This window comes from Chiroxiphia lanceolata, chromosome 23 (genome assembly GCF_009829145.1).
Source record: "Chiroxiphia lanceolata isolate bChiLan1 chromosome 23, bChiLan1.pri, whole genome shotgun sequence".
Lineage (NCBI taxonomy): Eukaryota > Metazoa > Chordata > Aves > Passeriformes > Pipridae > Chiroxiphia > Chiroxiphia lanceolata.
The window spans coordinates 5,227,399-5,246,095 of NC_045659.1; the positions used below are offsets into that span (position 1 = coordinate 5,227,399).

The 18,697-nt window shown below is 59.5% G+C and overlaps 1 protein-coding gene across 1 annotated transcript; it reads right to left on the bottom strand.

Annotated features, from left to right (window-relative positions):
* Positions 1-962: 962 nt before the first annotated feature.
* On the bottom strand, positions 963-10,915 carry ROBO3 (roundabout guidance receptor 3). The gene is made up of 22 exons (XM_032709711.1): positions 10,765-10,915; positions 8,052-8,378; positions 7,084-7,241; positions 6,174-6,294; positions 5,963-6,101; positions 5,416-5,543; positions 5,211-5,335; positions 4,586-4,757; positions 4,285-4,496; positions 3,949-4,030; positions 3,696-3,864; positions 3,443-3,609; positions 3,086-3,210; positions 2,786-3,005; positions 2,592-2,704; positions 2,325-2,496; positions 2,019-2,204; positions 1,916-1,939; positions 1,813-1,846; positions 1,629-1,732; positions 1,335-1,544; positions 963-1,245 (listed from the first exon to the last, which is right to left on the bottom strand). Exons 1-22 carry the CDS (start codon positions 10,913-10,915, stop codon positions 1,088-1,090), a joined length of 3,297 nt encoding a protein of 1,098 aa, XP_032565602.1. The 3' UTR covers positions 963-1,087.
* Between the last annotated feature and the right edge of the window lie 7,782 nt (positions 10,916-18,697).

Genomic DNA, 18,697 nt, shown 5'->3' on the forward strand with positions numbered 1-18,697 from the left:
CCCCGGATGTCACAGCTGGATTGCAACCACATGGCTGGATTGCAACAGTACAGCTGGAGTGCAGTGACATGCCAGCACTGTGATGGCACTGCTGGTTTGCGATGGCACCGCTGGATCATGGCAGAGCTGGGCCACAACAGCACAGCTGGATGATGATGTCCCAGCTGGCTTGTGATGGTGCAGCTGAGTGGTGATGCCCCAGTCAGCTGACACTGTTGTGGATGTGACCTGACAGCATGGCCGGGGCACAGCTGGAGAGCAGAGATGGATGGTGACATCATGGAATTATCACAAAGGGACACCTGGGCCACGGTGAGACATCCAGACTCCAGCGGGACATCCAGACCCCCATGGCATGGCCAGACCATGGTGGCATGGTAGGACCAGATTGTGACAACATGGCTGGGTTGTGATGGGACACCCAGACTGTGGTGGGTCATCCGGACCCTGGTGGGACATCCTGACTCCAGTGGCAAGGCCAGACCATGATGGAACAGTGGGACTGGGTCATGGCAACATGGCTGGATAGTGATGGGACACCCAGACCTCAGTGGGACACCTGGACCTCAGATGGCACATCTGGACCTCAATGGCATGACAGCACAGCAGGGCTGAATGGTGACAAAATGGATGGATTGTGGTGGAACACCTGGACCATGGTGGGACATCTGGACCCCTGTGGGACATCTGGACCCCAATGACACAGTTGGACCATGACGGCAGAGCAGGGCTGGATAGTGACAGCATGGCTGAATCACAATGGAACACCCAGACCATGGTGGGACACCTGGACCTCAATGGGACATCCAAACCCCAATGGCACGGCCGTACCAAGCGAGGCCCATCTCCTACCGGGGCAGGCGGGAGCTGTCGAAGTCACGGAGGCGGGGAATGTCCTCGGTGGTGCGGGGCGATGGCGTCAGCGTGGTGGTGGAGCGGCAGCCGGAGGAGGTGGTGGGCGAGGATGCAGCAGTGGCACAGGGGATGTCCTCACCAGGGTACCACACCTCCATCCCCAACCTGCAGGGCAGAGACCACAGGGTGCATGCTGGGGGCAGCAGGCCCCTGCCCCCCCAAGCCTCCACACTCACCTTCCGGCTGCCTCTTCCTCTTCATCCTCCTCTTCCTCCTCCTCCTTCTCCTGGGTGCATTGGCTAAGCTCGCTGGCAGAGGGTGGAGGGGGCAGCAGCTCTGTCCAACTCACCGCTGGCAGTTTCACCGCTTGCCCCAGCTTTGCTTTGGCCCCTGTGGCAAGGTGGGATGCTGGGGGGGCTGTGGGGAGGGGACCGCACCCCCGGCTCCCCTGTGTCCCCCCACCCATCCCACCACCCTACCGTGCTCAGCCCATCCTCGGGGTGCCTGGGCGGCTGCAGCATCCATGGGCTGAGGACCCACCCCGGGATAGGGGGTCCCATACTGCGAGAAGGGACGGGGGAAGGTGCAGAGCTCCTCACTGTCCGCCTCGATGGTGCTGTAAACCGGCCCCTCGCCGGCCCCCGCCCCAAACTGCTCCGTCTGGGCGATGTAACGGGTGATGCCGGCGTCTGCAGAGGGCGGCTGCCACCATCAGGGCTGACTATGACCTCCCCAGTCAGAGCCACGCACCCGCCCCCGTGCTGACCCCTTACCATTGTAGTATCTCTCAGCGGTGCCCAAGCAACCGGCAGCACTGGCTGTGCCGCCACCGTGCCACGCGTCCGCCAGCCACGGGTAAACACTGCCGGCGGCTGCCCTGCAAGGAGACGGGGGGAAGGGATGCTGGTGGTCAGCGCTGGGGCTCCTGGAGAGGGCGGGGGATACCCGGGGGGTTACCTGGGGCTGCCGCGCGCTGGAGTCGGGAAGGCGACTGCGGAAAGAGAGCGGGGTGAGGGCGGCGAGAGGCCGCGCCGGGACCCCGCGCCACCTGTGGGCTTACCGGTGGGTGTGTAGGCAAAGGAGGCTGTAAAGAGAGGGGAAAGAGGTGGCTGGTGGGTAATGGGTGAGGGGTGGGGGGTCCCAGGGGTAGCACCCCTCTGTACCGGTGAAGTGGCTGAGCTCCTTCTTCCTGCGGCGGCGGCTGTAGAGCCAAGCGGCGAAGGCGGCGAGAACGACCCAGCAAGCGCTGCCGACGCCGGCGATGAAGGCTGGCTGTCTGGCCACCTCAGCCAAACGCTCGGTCATGCTGCTCCCGCCTGCTGGCTCCGCATCCCGCTCCACCAGGGGGGCTGCGAGTGACACGGGGAAGGGGGACACACCGGTGGGACGCCGAGGAGCCATCCGCAGCGCCGCAGTGGGTGACCCCCGCCACTCCCCACCCGTAGGTGCGGCGGTGACAGGAGACTCACCGACGCGGATGGGGACAGGGGCGCTGCGGGCGCCCACACCGGCGCCAGTGGCGGCGGCAACTTCGGCGTGGTAAGGGACCCCGGGGACCAGTCCCCGCAGCACTGTGGCCAGCACCGTCCCCTCCACGCTCTGGTTGATGTGGTAGCGGCTCTCGTTGCCCAGGCACCAAATCTGGGAGCGGGGAGGAAAAGATGAGGGACACCATGACACGGTGTCATGGGTGGACAGAGGGGACCTGCTACGTCCCTGCTGCTGTCCACCCTTACCCGGTAATCCCGGATGACGCCGTTCTGCTCGGCCAGTGGTGGTGGCTGCCACGAGATGCGGACACTGGTGCCATTCCCAGCCACACTGACAGCTCGCGGGGGGGCGCTGGGGGCTGCCAGTAGGGGACACATGGGGTGTCACCTCCAGGTTGTCCCCTGGGGGCCCCCACCTCCCCCTCCACTTCTACACTCACCCGCCTCTGGGGTGCGCAGAGTGCGCACGGCGCTGTCCGGACCCTGGAGCTGACGGAAGTAGGGTCGGACCTTGATCTCGTAGTCCTGGCCCCGGCGCAGCTCGGTGAGCAGGGCCCCCCGCTCCTCCGGCGCCCGCACCGCCCGCGCCTCCTCCCAGCGCCCACCACGCCGCCGGTACAGCACGCGGTAGCCCTGAAGGAAGGGCGCTGGGCGCTCCACCTGCGGAGCCAAGGGGAGGGTGGGATGGGGGGATGCTCGGCACCGGGGGCCCCGTGCTGGCAGCGGGGTGCGGCACTCACGGTCCAGGAGAGGCGGACGGCGCCCAGCGGCAGCACCACGGGCTCCTGCAGGTGCACAGCCACTTGGGCCAGCTCCCGCTGCACCTGCTCGGGGTCCAGCCCTTGCTGCGTGGGGCTGGCATCTGCTGGAAGCATGAGAGAATGGAGGGTCCGTGGACATCCCCGTTGGCGTCACCGAGTGGAGAGGTCACAGTGACACCACGTTCCCATGGTGGGTACGTGGGAAACTCCACTGGCACCACTGGGCAAGGATGGACCCAAAGGTTTTGGGTGCACGGGCACCTCCATGTGTGTCACCAAGTGGAGATGGATGGTGGGTTCACAGACACCTCCACCAATGTCACTGCTGGGTCTCACCTTGGGTGTGCACAGGCTCTGAGACGCCGCTGGGGTCACTGAGCCCGTAGGCATTGACCGCCCGCACCAGGAACAGGTAGACGGTGTCAGGGGCGAGGCCGCTCACCGTGTGGGTCTCACCCTCCACATCAGCTGCCACCGTCCGCCACGGGCCACCCGCTCCCTGGCTGCCAAGGGACAGGGGTGACCCATAACGGAGTGGTACTGGGCCACCACAACATCCTTGCAGCCAGAGAAGATGCTTGAGTGATACCTGAAAGCCTCCACTATGTAAGAGGTGACATGGGTGGCATCGCTGTCCTTGTTCGCTTTCCAGCTCAGGGTGACACTGCTTTTGGTGATGTTGGTGACCACAGGGGTGGAGGGTGGCCCGGGGAGGACTCCAGGCACAGGGGAAGGTGGGGAGAGGTCAGATTCATCACCTGCAGAGAGATGTGTGGAGGTCTGGGGTTGCTTTGTCCCCGGTGCCATGGTGTCTCTGGTGCAGTGACATCCTTGTGACCCACCTTGCACCTCCAGGGAGCTGCCCCAGCGTGTCTCGCCCGCTGGGCTGGTGGCCACGCACTCATAGAGCCCAGAGTCTCTCACCTGTGGGGGGGAAGAGCTCCTGCCCCATCACCCTGAGCACCCATCACCTCGGCACCCACCCCCCTGGGCACGCACCACCCTTTGTACCCATCACCCTGAGCACCCACCACCCTTTGTACCCATCACCCTGACCCCCAGCACTGCTTGTACCCACCAACCTGAGCACCCACCTCCCTTTACACCCCCCCCATACCCACTGCCCCCTTCCCCTCCCTGCAGTACCCCCATGGGTGCCCCTGCCGGGGCCGGCTCACCCGGAGGCCGGTGATCTGCAGGGTGCCGTTCTCCAGCAGGCTGGCGCGGGACTGGGCACCCACCAGGGCACTGCCGTCCTTCAGCCACCCCACGCTGCCCGGGGGGTCACTGCCCCACACCCCACAAGGCAGCCGCGCCGTGGCCCCCACCGGCAGCACCGTCCGGTTAGCGGGAACGGGGCTGACCTCCGGCGGGTGGAGCTCAGTGGGTGCTACGGGGGAAAACCGGGAATTGCTGGGTGGTGTGGTGGGTGCCACTCGTGCACCGAATGTGCCAGTTCTCTGCTGGTACCAGACTTACCCCCCATCACCTCCAGGCGTGCCCTGGCCAGGACACTGCCAGCCACGTTGATGGCCTGGCACAGGTAGTGGCCGGCGTCGCCGGGCTGGACGTCGGCGATGGTCATGGCACCTCCGGGGCTCACCCAAACACGGCTGGAGGGGAGTGGGGGCTGGCCCGGGAACAGCAGGGTCTGGGGAGGGAGGGGGCTGAGTGAGAGGGAGGGAGAGGTGGGATGGGACATGGTGGAGACAGGGATGTGCCTGGGGACAGGAATGGGATGGGGTGTGAAGGGATCAGATGGAATGGAATGGAATGGAATGGGGTGAGGATTGGGATTGGGGTGAAACACAGTCAGGGATGGGATAAGGACTGAGATGGGTCATGGGTACTGGGTGGGGATGAGGTGAGATGAGGATGAGATGGGATGAGATTGAGATGGGGATGAGATACTGACAGGCTGAGAATTGGGATGGGGATGGTGATGATAATGAGGTGGAATGGAAATGGAATAGGGACGGTGATGGGATTGGGATGAGGATGGAATGGGGACAGGGATAGGGTGGGAATTGGGATGAGGACGGGGCTATGGCTGGGTCTGGAGTCAAGGATGGGGACAGGGATGTGGACAGAGATGGACACAGACCTGGCTCCCCTCCTTCTGCCAGAAGACAGCAGGCGGTGGGTTGCCCTTGCTCTGGCACTGGAAGGTCACGCTCTGGCCAGGGGCAACAGCCTGGTCGCGGGGCCCAGTGACGAGCTGGGGGGGCACTGCCACAGTGTGGGGAGAGACAAGGGCTTGCCCAGGCACTCCACCAGCACCCAAGGGTGCTCCCCAGGGCCCCCCTTACCATGCACAGTGAGGGTGCCAGATGCCTCCGACCTGCCCACGCTGTTATCAGCCACGCAGGTGTAGGTGCCCTCGTCCTCTGCTCGCAGCCGGATGATCCGCAGGGTGTTGTCCGGCAGCACCTCCCACCTGGGGGGAACCCCGTGAGGACGTCGCACCAGCAGAGTGCCAGGGCACCAGGACAGCGTGAGGTGCCAAGGGGTTGGGATGCAGTGAGGATGTGGGATGTGATGAGGATGTGGGCACAACAGGCATCTGGGATGCAAGGAAAATGAGGGATGCACTGGGGATGTGAAACGTGGAGAGGATGTGGGATATGGTGGGGATATGGGATGCAACGGAGAAACAGGATGCAAAGAGGACTTGAGGTGCAATAGGGATGCAGGATGTGCTGAGGATGGAGGGTGCACTGGGGATATAGGATATGATGGGATACTTGATGTCATGGGGATGCCAGGCTGGCACACACTAATGCCACCCAGCTGCACTGCAGAGCCCTACACCAATGGCCCTGGTGCCCTGCATCAGCCCCCTCACCCCCTGCTCACCTTCCCAGTGGCATCTCGCCCTCCTCCTTGTGCCACCGTGCCGCTGGCTGGGGATCCCCCACCGCCTCGCAGGCGAACTCTGCCGTCCCCTCCACCAGCACCGCCTGGTTCAGGGGCCTCTTGCCGAATGCCGGGCGCTCTGTGGGGCAGCCGTCAGTCCTGCCAGGATGTCATCCACCCCTCAACACCCCAAACATTACACCCAGCGCACCAAAGACCACCAGCTCGGCCGGCTCGCTGTCCCTCTCCCCCACCACATTGGTGGCCACGCAGACGTAGACACCGGCGTCGCTCTTGCGGGTGCTGGACACCATCAGCTTCCCTCCGCGGATCTGGGGGAAGCACATCACATCCCCCATCCCCATCAAATCCAGCATCCCCATTGCATCCTGCATCTCCACTGTATCTCATACTCCCACTGCATCCCAAATCCTTATTGCACCTCTCGTCCTGACCGCATTCCGTATCTCCATCACATCCCGCATCCTCACTGCATCTCACATTCCCATTGCACTTACACCCTCATCACATCCCATATCTCCATTGCATCCCAAATCTCTGATGCATCCCACATCCCCATTCCCACATCCCCATCTCATCCTGTATCCCAGTCACATCCCACATCCTCATTGCATCCCAACTCTCTGCTGCATCCCACATGCCCCTCACATCCCCATCATATCCCACATCCTCACTGCATCACGCCCTCATCATGTCATACGTTCCCATTGCATCCTCATTGCGTCCCCCATCCCCATCACGTCCTGTATCTCCATTGAATCACAGATCTCTGTTGCATCCCCCATCCCCATCACATTCCACTTCTCCATCGCCTCCCCACCACATTCTGTATCCTCACTGCACCCACATTCCCACCACATCCCACATCCCCATCACATCCCCAATCCCCTTCGCATCCCCACCGAATCAGGTACCCCCATCACATTCCACACCCTCACTGCAACCTTAATCTCCCTTTGCATCCTGCATCCCCATCGAATCTCGCATCCCCATCCTGTATCCCTCTCACATCCCACGCTCCTACTGCACCCCTCTATCCCTACCTTATCCCACACCCCCATTGCAACACCCCCACCCCGGTTTTGTGCCCCGTCCCTCACCGTCAGGTGCTCGTCCTTGTCGCTGAGCCGGACTCCGTTCTTCTTCCAGGAGACGCTGGGCTCGGGATGGCCGCGGGGCGGGACACACTCGAGCACGGCCGGTTCTCCCGCCGCCACCACCACATCCCCGGGGGGCTGCCGGAAATCGTCCCGCAGCACTGGGGGGACACACCAGCCCGGCCTCAGCTCCCCAGCCCTGGGATTGGTGTCTCGGACATCGTCTGCATTGACTTTAGCTGATTTTAATTTATCTTCCTTGATTTTACTTGATTTTCAAATGTTTTCAGTTATTTTCATTTGTTTTTATTTTGTTGCAATTATTTTTGCTTATTCTCATTTTCATTTGTTTCCAAGTATTCTTTTAATTTCTTTTATGTTGTTTTCATATATTTCCACTTATTTTTACTTATTTTCGCTTCTTTTCAGCAATCTTCACTTCTTTTCATCTATTTCCAATTATTTTCATTTTTTCATTATTTTTGTTCTTCTTCACTTATTTTCACTTATTTTATTTTTTCATTTATTTTCACTTCTTGTCACTTCATTTCATTTCTTTTTTTCCCTCACCTTTTAATTTCTTTTCTCCTATTTTCATTCCTTTTCACTTACTTTCACTTTATTCTTTCCATCTACTTTCACTCATTTCCTCTTTTTTTATTTTTACATTTCTTCCCCCCCGGTTTCATTTATTTCGAATGTTTTTCTCTTCTTTCCAACTTACTGAAATTTCTTTCCATTTCTCTTCACTTATTTTATTTATTTCCAAATACTTCATTTCCCCTTCTTTTCATTTATTTTCTTTGCTTTTATCTCTTTCCCCCTCTTTTCCCTTGGCAGCGCCACACCCGGGGATGTGAGAACCCGTGATCCCACAGCCACGGGAGCGGGTTGGGCTCCGCGGTGACACCAGACCCCCAAACCCCCACCCAAATCACCCCTCAGCCCCTCTCCCTCTCCCCAGGACTCACCGGCCACCGCCAGGGAAGCGTTCCGGCTGGTGGCCTCCCCCAGGTAATTCCTGGCCACGCAGACATAGACCCCCTCGTCGGGCTTCCCCCGCCGCCCGTGCAGGATGCGGAGGAAGAAGAGGGAGCCGCCGGGCAGGAGGGTGCGGTGGGAGCGGGGATCCTCCCGGTCCGTCTCCACCCGCTCCCCGTCTTTGTACCACTCCACGGCCGGGGCCGGCCGCCCCTCGGCCTTGCAGCTCAGCGTGGCGGGTTCCCCCTTGGAGACCAGGAGATCCGTGGGGTGCTCCACGATGCGGGGGGCCGTGTCCTCCAGCTGAGAGTGGGACCCTGCGGGAAAAATTAGGGGCGTGGGGAGGTGGGGCTTGTGAGGGCTGAGCATCATCCGCGCTTTCTTGGCTCCAGCCCCTGCTTCGCTTGGAGAGCAGGAGATGAGATGAAGTGTGGTGAGGTCTCAGCCCCGTGTATCCCCCTCTGCCCCATCCCAGGGTGGGTGCCGCTGGGGAGGGAGCAGGCTCAGACAGGGACAGTGGGACAAAGCAGCTCCGCTGACGGTAATGGCCCTTTTCCACCCAGTTTCCGACTGGGCATCCCTGTGAAAATGGAGTTGTGGCTAAATTCTCCCCCAAACAGATATTTTTCCATCATCTGTAAGTGCTGATTTTCCGTAGCAGAGCCAGTAACTTCAGGCTGCAGGAAACACTTAAATTCAAGTTTAAAAAAGCCCCATATTGGGTCTGTGGGGCCGTTGCAGGAAAATTCCCCCCGCTGGGGCACGGGAATTAATGGATGCTCATTAACGCCGGCATAATTAATGTTCGTTAATGCTGGGGCCGGCTGGGCTGAACCCCGCGTGTCCCCAGCGCCGCCCGGGCTGGCTCGGCAGGTCGGTCCCCAAGTGTCACTGTGTGTGTGCACAGGTACACGCCACTGCACGCACATACATGCACACACACGCCTGCGCACACGTGTGTGTGTAGTTACAGACACACACACACCGGCACACACATGTGTGTGTAGTTACAGACACACACACACCGGCACACACGTGCATTCAGGCTGGGGCGTGTGTGTCCTTACACACGCACACACATGTGTAGGCATGCAGAGGGACACACACACATGTGTATGCACATACTCCTGCATACATGCACACTGCACATACATGCACATAAATGCACACACAGGCACACTGCACATGCATGCACACACATGCACACTGCACATTACACGCACACACATGCACACTGCACATGCATGCTCACACATACACACTGCACATACATGCACATACGTGCACATTGCACATACATGCACATAAATGCACACTGCACATACATGCACATACATGCACACACATTCACATACATGCACACCACACATACATACACATGCCTGCACATACATGCACACACATGCACACGTGTGTCTCCTTTCCCATGCTCCTGCCCCAAGAGTCTTGTGGTGGGATGTAAAGGTGGGGGGGGTCCTGCAATTTGGGGAGCCCGCGGGGTTGCCATGGGGACGGGATGTGGCTGCCATGGGGACGGGAGGGATGCTGCGGGGTACCGGGTACCCCCGGGGGGCACAGCGGGGACTGAGGGGGCCGCAGCTGGGCCCGGTGGCTAATTGGGACGAGCGGGGGGTCAGGCCAGACCCCCTCCTGTGCCCAGCCGGCTGTGCGGGGGCAGGGGGTCCCGCGGGGTTTGGGGACACCCCCTCCCTCACCAGCCACCCAGGGCCAGATGGAAGGGGATGTTCAGACCAAAAAAAGAGGGGAAAAGCCCAAAATGTGGTTAAAATTCAGGAAGACACCCCCTCCCTCATTCCCACACCCCACCCCACCCCACCCCGCTCTGTCCCAGCTAGGGGACACGGGGCTGGTTTGGGGACATGGAGAGAATTAGGGGACATGGACCTGGCTGGGGGACACTGGGATGGTTTAGGAATGTAGAAATAGTTTGGGGACGCAGGGCTGGTTTGAGGACATGGAGTCTCTCCCAACTCAGTGTCTGGGAGTTGGTTTTAGGGATACAGGGACAGTCCGGGGACATGGGACTGGTCTTGGTTCAGAGACTGAGGATGGGCATGGGGATAGAGGGACTGTTTGAGTACACTGAGTCATCCCCACTTTGGAGTCTGGAGATTGGTCGGGGGACATGGGAACAATTTAGGAATGACTTGTCTGTCCCAGCTCACAGTCTGGGCATTGATGTAGGAACACAGGGGCAGTTTGGGAATGGGGACTTCTCCTGCATCAGAATTGGGAACACAGAGCTAGTTTGGGGACATTGGGTCAGTCCTGACTTAGGGACAGCAGTCTGGTCTCGGTTTGGGGCCATGGACACTATCTGGGGACGTAGCATCACTCCCGGGAGTTGGTCTGGGGACAGGGAGTCGGTCCCGAAACGGGGACGTGGGGCTGGTGTGGGAAGACAGGCTCAGTCCTGAACTCGGGACACGGGGCAGGTCCCAGTCTGGGGACACAGGGACGGTTTGGGGGCATCGGGTCCGTCCCGAAGTTGGGACATGGGGCAGGTCCCGGTTTGGGGCCACGGGACCAGGTTGGAAGCCCAGTGTCGATGCCGGCGGGGTCCCGGCTGGGGCGGGGGGGCTGCGGGCTACTTCCAGCATCCCGTCTGGACCAAAATTGGGAACCCCGGGATTGAAGGACAGCGGGACCGGGGGCCACGTACCGGGACCGGGGGCCACGTACCATTACCGGGGGTGAGATCGGGCAGGTGGAGCGCAGCGATGGAGCGGTTGATGCCGAGCAGGAGCGAGGAGGAGGAGTTGGAGCCTTCGGCCCCCAGCGAGTCGGCGAACAGATTCATCTGCAGCAGCGTCTTCAGCAAGTACCGTAGCATCCTGCCAAGGCTCGGCTCAGCTCGACTCGGCTCGGCTCCCCTCAGCACCACACGACCCGGCACGACTAAGACCAGTTCAGCTCAGCTCGGCTCAGCCCGGTCCAGTTCAGCTTAGCTCTACTCTGCTTGGCTGGGCTCGGGTCGGCTCAGCCCAGCCCGGTTCAGCCCGGCCCGACTCGGCTCAGTCCAGCGCGGCTCAGCCCAACCCAGCCCAGCCCGGCTCGGCTCAGCTCACTTCGGCTCGGTTCAGCCTGCGGCACCGCCCCCCGGGTGGGGGGACGGGCCAGGGCTGTGCTGGGCGGGGGGAGATGGGGGTGTCCCTGAGTCCCCCCCTCCTCCCTGAGAAGCGGGATGGGGGCAGAAGGGGGTGTGTCCCGTACGGGGTGGGGACTCCACGGTGGAGGGGAATCGGGGTGACTTTTGGGGGAGCAAAGGAAAAGGGGGATCCTCGGATTGGAGGAAGAGGGGCAGCAGCTCCCTGGCTTCACACCAGACTAGGTGACACCACCCGGGGCTGCCGTCACCCTCCACCCCCCCCCCCCAAAATTCAGCGTCACCCCCCCACCCCACGGGGAACCGCGGCTGCTCGGGGGGGCCACGTACCCCAACCCCGGGGGGCGCTGGCAGGGGTGAGGACACTTCGGGGGTGCAGAGAGCACCAGTGGCCTTGAATTTGGGGGGAGGAAGGGAACACACAGGCATCGGCACATGATGCCACTGAATCCGTAATTAGCAATTGGCCACTTAATTAATGCGCTGGGGCTGATGTGGGAAGCCAAGAGCCTCCTCCAGCGAGCCCTCTGTAGGGGGGAGGGAGTTTAGGGGGGGGTCCATTATAGGGGGGGTTGTTATTTAGGGGTGTTCTTTAATAGGGGGATTTGTTAAGGGGGGGGGTGGTGTTACAGTGGCACTTGGAATGGGGCAAAGGTGGGGAAAAAGGGGGAGTCGGGAGTGTGGGGAACCCAGAGGGGCTTAAGGGGGAGAGAGGAGGTGTGGAGGAGAAGGGGTGATGGGGAAGGATGGTGGACACACATCTGGGTGTACACATCTGGGACAGAGGGAGGGAGAAGGCACTTCACATCTGGATGCACGGCAGCAGATGAAATGGGCCCAAGCACATTTGCACATCGGGGTGGGGGGAGGCAAATGTGCCCCAAAGGGGGTTCACATCTGGAGGACACTTGGGACACAGCTGGGGACGGGGGAGGCTTTTCCATGTACATCTGGGGCACCAAGGATCTGTGATGTTCACATCTGGGAGGGCTGGGTGGTCTGAGGGATGCACACACATTTGGGCAAACAGCTGGAGGGCTCCCCAGGGTCACAGCTGGACACACAGCTGAAGGCACAGGGATGCTCAAGCACATCTGGAGAGACAGGTGGTTTCTATTTGTGCACATCTGGAGGTATAAGTAGGAGGTAGGTGAGTGCACATCTGGACAGCTTGCACATCTGGAGAGTTTACACAGGCTTGCTTCTCTCTCAGAGCTGTGCTGGGGCCTCAGTCAGGCACACATCTGGACTCCTGTGTACATCTGGGACCATTCAGCCTCACCAGCACCCTCTGGGCTCTCCATATCCCACCGAATCTGTCGGATCCAAAGCTCCTATCTGGGTGTCCAGGGGGTGATGCATTATTCATCCATCCCTCTCAGAGCTGGGCACGGAGAAAGTAAATAAATATTAATTTAATAGGAGCACAAAGCTTTTCCGTTTCTCCTGCTGGGGATGCAGCAGCCCAGGGATTTCTCAGTAGGATAAAAAAAAAAAAAAAGTAAAGAGAAAAAAAAAGGGAGAAATAAATTATCCGTAGAATAACAGGTTTATCCAACTATTATCTGAATAATTCTCCGGGATGGGAATTGATGGCAACGCTGGAATATTAAAAGCTGCTCTGTTCCCCCACCTTCTCGTTTTGGAGAGCTGAGCCAAGGGATGGGACATCTTCGACACGGGGCTACAGAATGGAAAAGGATGTTAATCCCCGGGCAGCTTTTGGGCCCTTTTTCTTGGAGTGCCTGGAAGATGGGAGAGTTTTTAATGGGGATCCTGGAGGTTTTGGGAGCCCCAGGGATTAAAGCACCTCTGTATTAATCCCGCTATGAGTCCTGAGGCTGCATCGATGGGCTCCCGGGGGTGACACACGCGCATCCAATACCTCCTCTGAGACAGCTCGGGATGGGGAATGGAGACAAAGGAGCTGCCTCATCCCGATGGATAATCCCCCTCAGATTCATCCCCGTTAATCAGCTGGGCAAACACCGAGCGCGGGGGCATTGCCTCCTTGTTAGCAGATTTATTCTCGCCGCCGCGGCGTTTAATTGCCGCTTGATTCGGCGATTAGCGGTTGTTTGCCCAGGCTTTGCCCAAATCACACCCCCCCCCAAACTTTTTAGGTAGGGGAGAGGCTTCCTCCACACTTCGTTGTCCTCATTATTCCTCCCTATTTTTGCTGCTTCCTTACTCCTCCGGAATCTTCTCGACCCTCGCTGGGCAGCGTCGGGTGGGGAAACTGAGGCACGAAGACCGTAATGAGGAGCGACAAGATATTTGTCTGGGCAAATGAGGGCTGAGCCCCCCCTTCCCGCTGCCCGGGGGGAATCCCTGGCAGCCCCGTTATTAACATTTCCCCCGGGAGCCCCCACCCCGAGCTGGGCGCTTGGCCGGAAAACGCGGCTTTTTGAATATTTATAGAGGTTGTGGCGGCACATGGGGCCGGGGGGGGAAGGGGGGAACAGGGTCTGCTGGGGGGTGGGGAGAAGCAGTGCTGGGGACTGGGAGCAGCGGAGATGGAGGGGATGGAGATGGAATGGTTTGGGGTGTTGTAGGGAATGATACTGGGGTGCTGTAGGGGATGGCACTGGAATGGTGTAGGGGAGTAAACCGGAATGCTTTACGGGGTGTCACTGGGATGTTTTAGGGGATTGTCACCTGGATTCTTTAGTGCATAATGCTGGTATGACCTAAGGAATGATGTTGGGATGCCCTAAGGAATGAGGCTGGAATCCCTAAGGAATGAGGCTGGGATCCCTAAGGAATGAGGCTGGAATCCCTAAGGAATGAGGCTGGGATCCCTAAGGAATGAGGCTGGGATCCCTAAGGAATGAGGCTGGGATGCCCTAAGGAATGAGGCTGGAATCCCTAAGGAATGAGGCTGGGATGCCCTAAGGAATGAGGCTGGGATCCCTAAGGAATGAGGCTGGGATCTCTAAGGAATGATATTGGGATCCTTTAGGGGAGGATAGTGAGATGCTTTAGGGAATGATACTGGGATGGTGTAGGGAGTGGCACTGTAATCCTTTAGGGGATGATACTGGGATGCTTTAAGGAATGATGCTGGGATGCTGTAGGAGATGATACTGGAATGCTGTAGGGAATGGCACTGGGATCCTTTAGGAAATGATACTAAAATGGTGTAGGTGACGACCCTGAAATGACCTAGGGGATGACAGCAGGATGCTGTAGGGAATGGCACCAGGATGCTGTAGGGAATGGCACCGGGATGCTCTATGGAATGATACTGGTATGGTGTAGTTAATGACGCTGGGATGCATTAAGGGATGACATTGGGATGCTGCAGGGAATGACACTGGGATGCATAAAGGGATAGCACTGGGATGCTGTAGGGAATGACTCAGAGATGCCATAGGGGATGATGCTGGCAGGCTTTACAGGATGGTGCTGGGATTTTTTCAGGGAGCATACTGGAATGCTTTAGGAGATGATGGTGGGATGAATGGAGATATGCTGGGATATTTGAGGGGACCCTATGGGGACATTTTAGGGTATGATGCTGGGATGCTGTAGGGGAGCAAACTGAGTTGCTTTAGGGAATGTCACTGGCATGCTTTAGGGGATGAGTCTGGGATACATGGAGGGATGTCAGGATGTATTAGAGGATGATAGTGAGACACTACAGTGGAGAACACCAGGATGCTGTAGGGAATGATACTGGGATGCTGTGGGGAATGCCATTGGGATCCTTTAGGGGAATGATCCTGGGAAGTTTTGGGGGAGTGCACTGGAGTGCTTTAGAGGAAGACAGTGAGATGCTTTAGGGGACAATGCCAGGGTGTGCAAAGGAATAATGCTGTTTCAGAGGAACACACTGGCATGATTTAGGGGATGACACCGGGAGGCTGTAGAGGATGATGCCAGGATGTTCTAGGGGATGATGCCAGGATTTTTTAGGGGATGATGCTGGGATGCTTTAGGAGAGCTTATTGGGATGCTTTAGGGGATGACACTGGGAAGATTTAGGGGAATGCACTGAGACGCTTTAGGGGGTGATGCCAGGGTGTGCTAAGTGATAAAGCTGGGATGTTCCAGGGAAGCACACTGGCATGCTTTAGGGGATGCTGCAGGGATGCTTTCGGTGAGCATATTGAGATGCTTTAGGGGATGACCCCGGAGGGCTCTGCGGGACGGTGTGAGGATGCCTCAGAGGACGGGTGTCAGGCTGTCTGTCCTCCACACCTGGCAGGCGCAGGAGGCCAGTGGGTCGAGGTCTCCTCGCGGGCATCCCAGCCCGCCTCATTACCGGCATCTTCGGGAAGCTGGAGCCCGTGTATTCTCGAGATGAGCGGCTTGGGGTATATTAACATCCCATTTCCACCTCTTTAATATAGAGTTTGTCGAGATCATTTATCAGCCGAGCCTCCCTTCAGGGCCAGGGGAAGCCGGGCAGAGCTCGGCAGCTGGGTCACGGCGAGAGGCGAGGGATGCTCATCCCCGAAGGAAGCCGGCTCCGGGTTTAACAGGTAGTGGCTCATGTGCGAATCGCTAGTTTGGGACCGCCACATCATTGGGAAAGGCTCTATCAAAGCTGGGCTTAATTGGGTGGAAGGCTTGTTTGCATGGCCGCTAATGGGGGATCAGAGGGCCGGGGACCCAGCGCTGACGGCCTCACAAAGGCAGGCAATTACTTGCTTGTCTGCATTATGTATTAACCCATCTGGGGTCGGGATATTGGCTTTGAAAGGGAGACAAAGAGGGGGGCGTGCCGGTAGCCCCCGCGCCGAATCAGCCCGCCTGGGTCCCCTTTGTGCAGCGGGCAGGGCAGCTGGATCGGGATGCAGGCGCTCAGGATGCTGATGGGCACCGGCGCACGGCAGCAGGGCGCTGCCTCGCTCGGCATCCCCGCGTCCTCCCGAATATTGCATCGAGCGTCTTTTCTCGCCTTTCATCAGTTTCCTGCCCACGGCCACGTCTCAGGATAATTGCAGCTTTGGCTTTAATTAGCCACCGTCGCCATTAATAAGTTTATGCTTCTTTTCAGCAGCGCATTTTGGCGGCAGGAGGTTAATTACGAGCAGGTCAGTAAATTGCAGAGCACACTGCTCCGGCTCTAACGACCCGTCCGCTCGGCTTTTTGGCGGAGTTTTAATTATCTCTATTGAATTGGAAGGTTGACTGGAACAAGGTGGTGGGGGAGTGTTGGGGACCTGGGGGTGTTTCCCCACTGCTGCCCCAAGTTCCTTGTCCTGCCGTCCGTGCGTCCCCCGGGGAGCTGAGAACGGCCACAACTCATTGCATGGGTGAGCCCTGACTGAGAACGCCTACAAACCATTTCATGGATGAGCCCTGGTTGAGAACGCCCGTAACTCGTTACACAGGTGAGTCTTGGCTGAGAACGACCGCAACTCATTGCACGAGGCAGTCTTGGCTGAGAACAGACACAATTCGTTGCACAGTTAAGTCTCAGCTGAGAACACCCACAACTCATCGCATTGGTGATCCTGGCTGAGAACACCCACAATTCATCTCACAGGAGAGCCCCAGCTGAGAACATCCACAACTCATCGCATGGGGCGATCCTGGCTGAGAACTGCCACAGCTCATGGCAGGGCTGAGCCTGAGCTGAGCACAGGCACAGCTCATCGCAGGGATGAGTCTGAGCTGAGCACAGGCACAGCTCATCGCAGGGATGAGTCTGAGCTGAGCACAGGCACAGCTCATCGCAGGGATGAGCCCCACTGCTGGATGTGCTGCTGTGGGCGGGCTGAGCACGGGCCCAGCTCTCTACAGGAATGAGCCTTGCCTGAGCACAGGCACAGCTCATGGCAGGAATGAACCTCGGCTGAGCACAGGCACAGCTCATCGCAGGGATGAGTCTGAGCTGAGCGCAGGCACAGCTCATCGCAGGGATGAGTCTGAGCTGAGCGCAGGCACAGCTCATGGTAGGGATGAGACTGAGCTGAGCACAGGCACAGCTCATCGCAGGGATGAGTCTGAGCTGAGCACAGGCACAGCTCATCGCAGGGATGAGCCCCGCTGCTGGACGTGCTGCTGCGGGCGGGCTGAGAACGGGCCCAGCTCTCTGCAGGAATGACTGCAGAGGTGATGTGATGCGGGGTGGGGTGAGGGGGCCCCCCCTGCACGCCCCCCACGCCATTAGCCCGCGGTCAAATGGCGCTGCCGGGACGCGGGGCCGCATCGCAATCAGCTGCTCCAGGGCCCTAATGGGTGTTCAGGCCCTAATTAACCGCCACCCTCATTTGCATCCGTCCCACCCACCCCCCCCCCAGGCCTCTAACTGTGGTCTGGTCAGCTCGGCGGGGCTCGGGGATGGGGGTGAGCGGGGGCGCTGACAGAGAGTGTGGCAATCTGGGGGACACCTCAGCAGTGGGAACACCCCCCTGGGGACCCTGTTTTGGGGACACTTTGGGGACCCTTTTGGCACGGCCGGTGGTGGGTGCAGAACCCTGGGGACACACAGCAGGGCTGGCAGCGGAGACATCCCTTTGGGGACGTGCCACAGGGGTGGCAGTGGGGATACATCCCTTTGGGGACACAGTGGCAGCGGTGACACTTTGGGGACACTCCACAGGAGTGGCAGTGGGTGCAAACCTTTGGGGACGAGGTGACAGCAGGGACATCCCCTTGGGGACATCCCTTTCGGGACATGGTGGCAGCAGACGTATCCTTTTGGGGACGCGATGGGGGGCTGACATTTGGGACGTCCCTTTGGGGACACACCAGCAGCGGGTACGTGGCACAGTGGTGACGGTGGGTACAGTACTTTGGAGACACGCTGGCAGCAGCGACAACGCCTTGGGGTTGTGGTGGCAGCAGGGACACCCCAGCGGTGGGGACACCCCTGTGCGGACATGCCGGCATTGGGGGTCTCTCCTGCGGACGCTCCCTGGGGACAGCAGCCGGTGACAAAGAGCCCGCCGGCCCCACGCCCCCCGCCCGCTCGGGGTGTGTGTGGGGGGGTCAATGCTCCCCCCACACCCCCCCCCGCAGCCTCGCGCCGCCGCCAGCCCCTAATCCCGCTAATTAGAGGGGGATAATTACAGTCCTGATCGCTCCGCGCCGCGCTGCGGGCAGAGACGGGCAGGGACAGGGACAGGCAGAGGCAGGGGGACGTCCCCCCTCCAAGTCCTGCCGCCCCCACCCCCACCCCATTTGTTTAACCAACACGGCCCTAATTAAAGCGTTTAATTAACCAGCCCAGGCGGGGATCCCTAAGGACCCCTCTTAACCACCCCCCTTGGATGATGGGAGCTTTTGGGGGGGTCTGGGGAGGTCGAATCTCCCCGACGCTCGTTAGTCTTGGCATAACGAAGAGTTGGGGCGCAGCTGGGGTGTGTCCCCCTCCCTCCGCGAGCTGCCCCTCGGCTCATCAATCACGGCCGCCGTTAATTGAGGTCCCGGGGCTGCGGGGGCACCGAGACCGGGGGCAGCAAGCTGTGGGGGAAGAGGGGTCCCTGCCCCCCTGAAAACGGGGGGAGCCGCAGTTCTTCGGGATGCTCAGCCGCCACACTTCAGGGGTGCTCG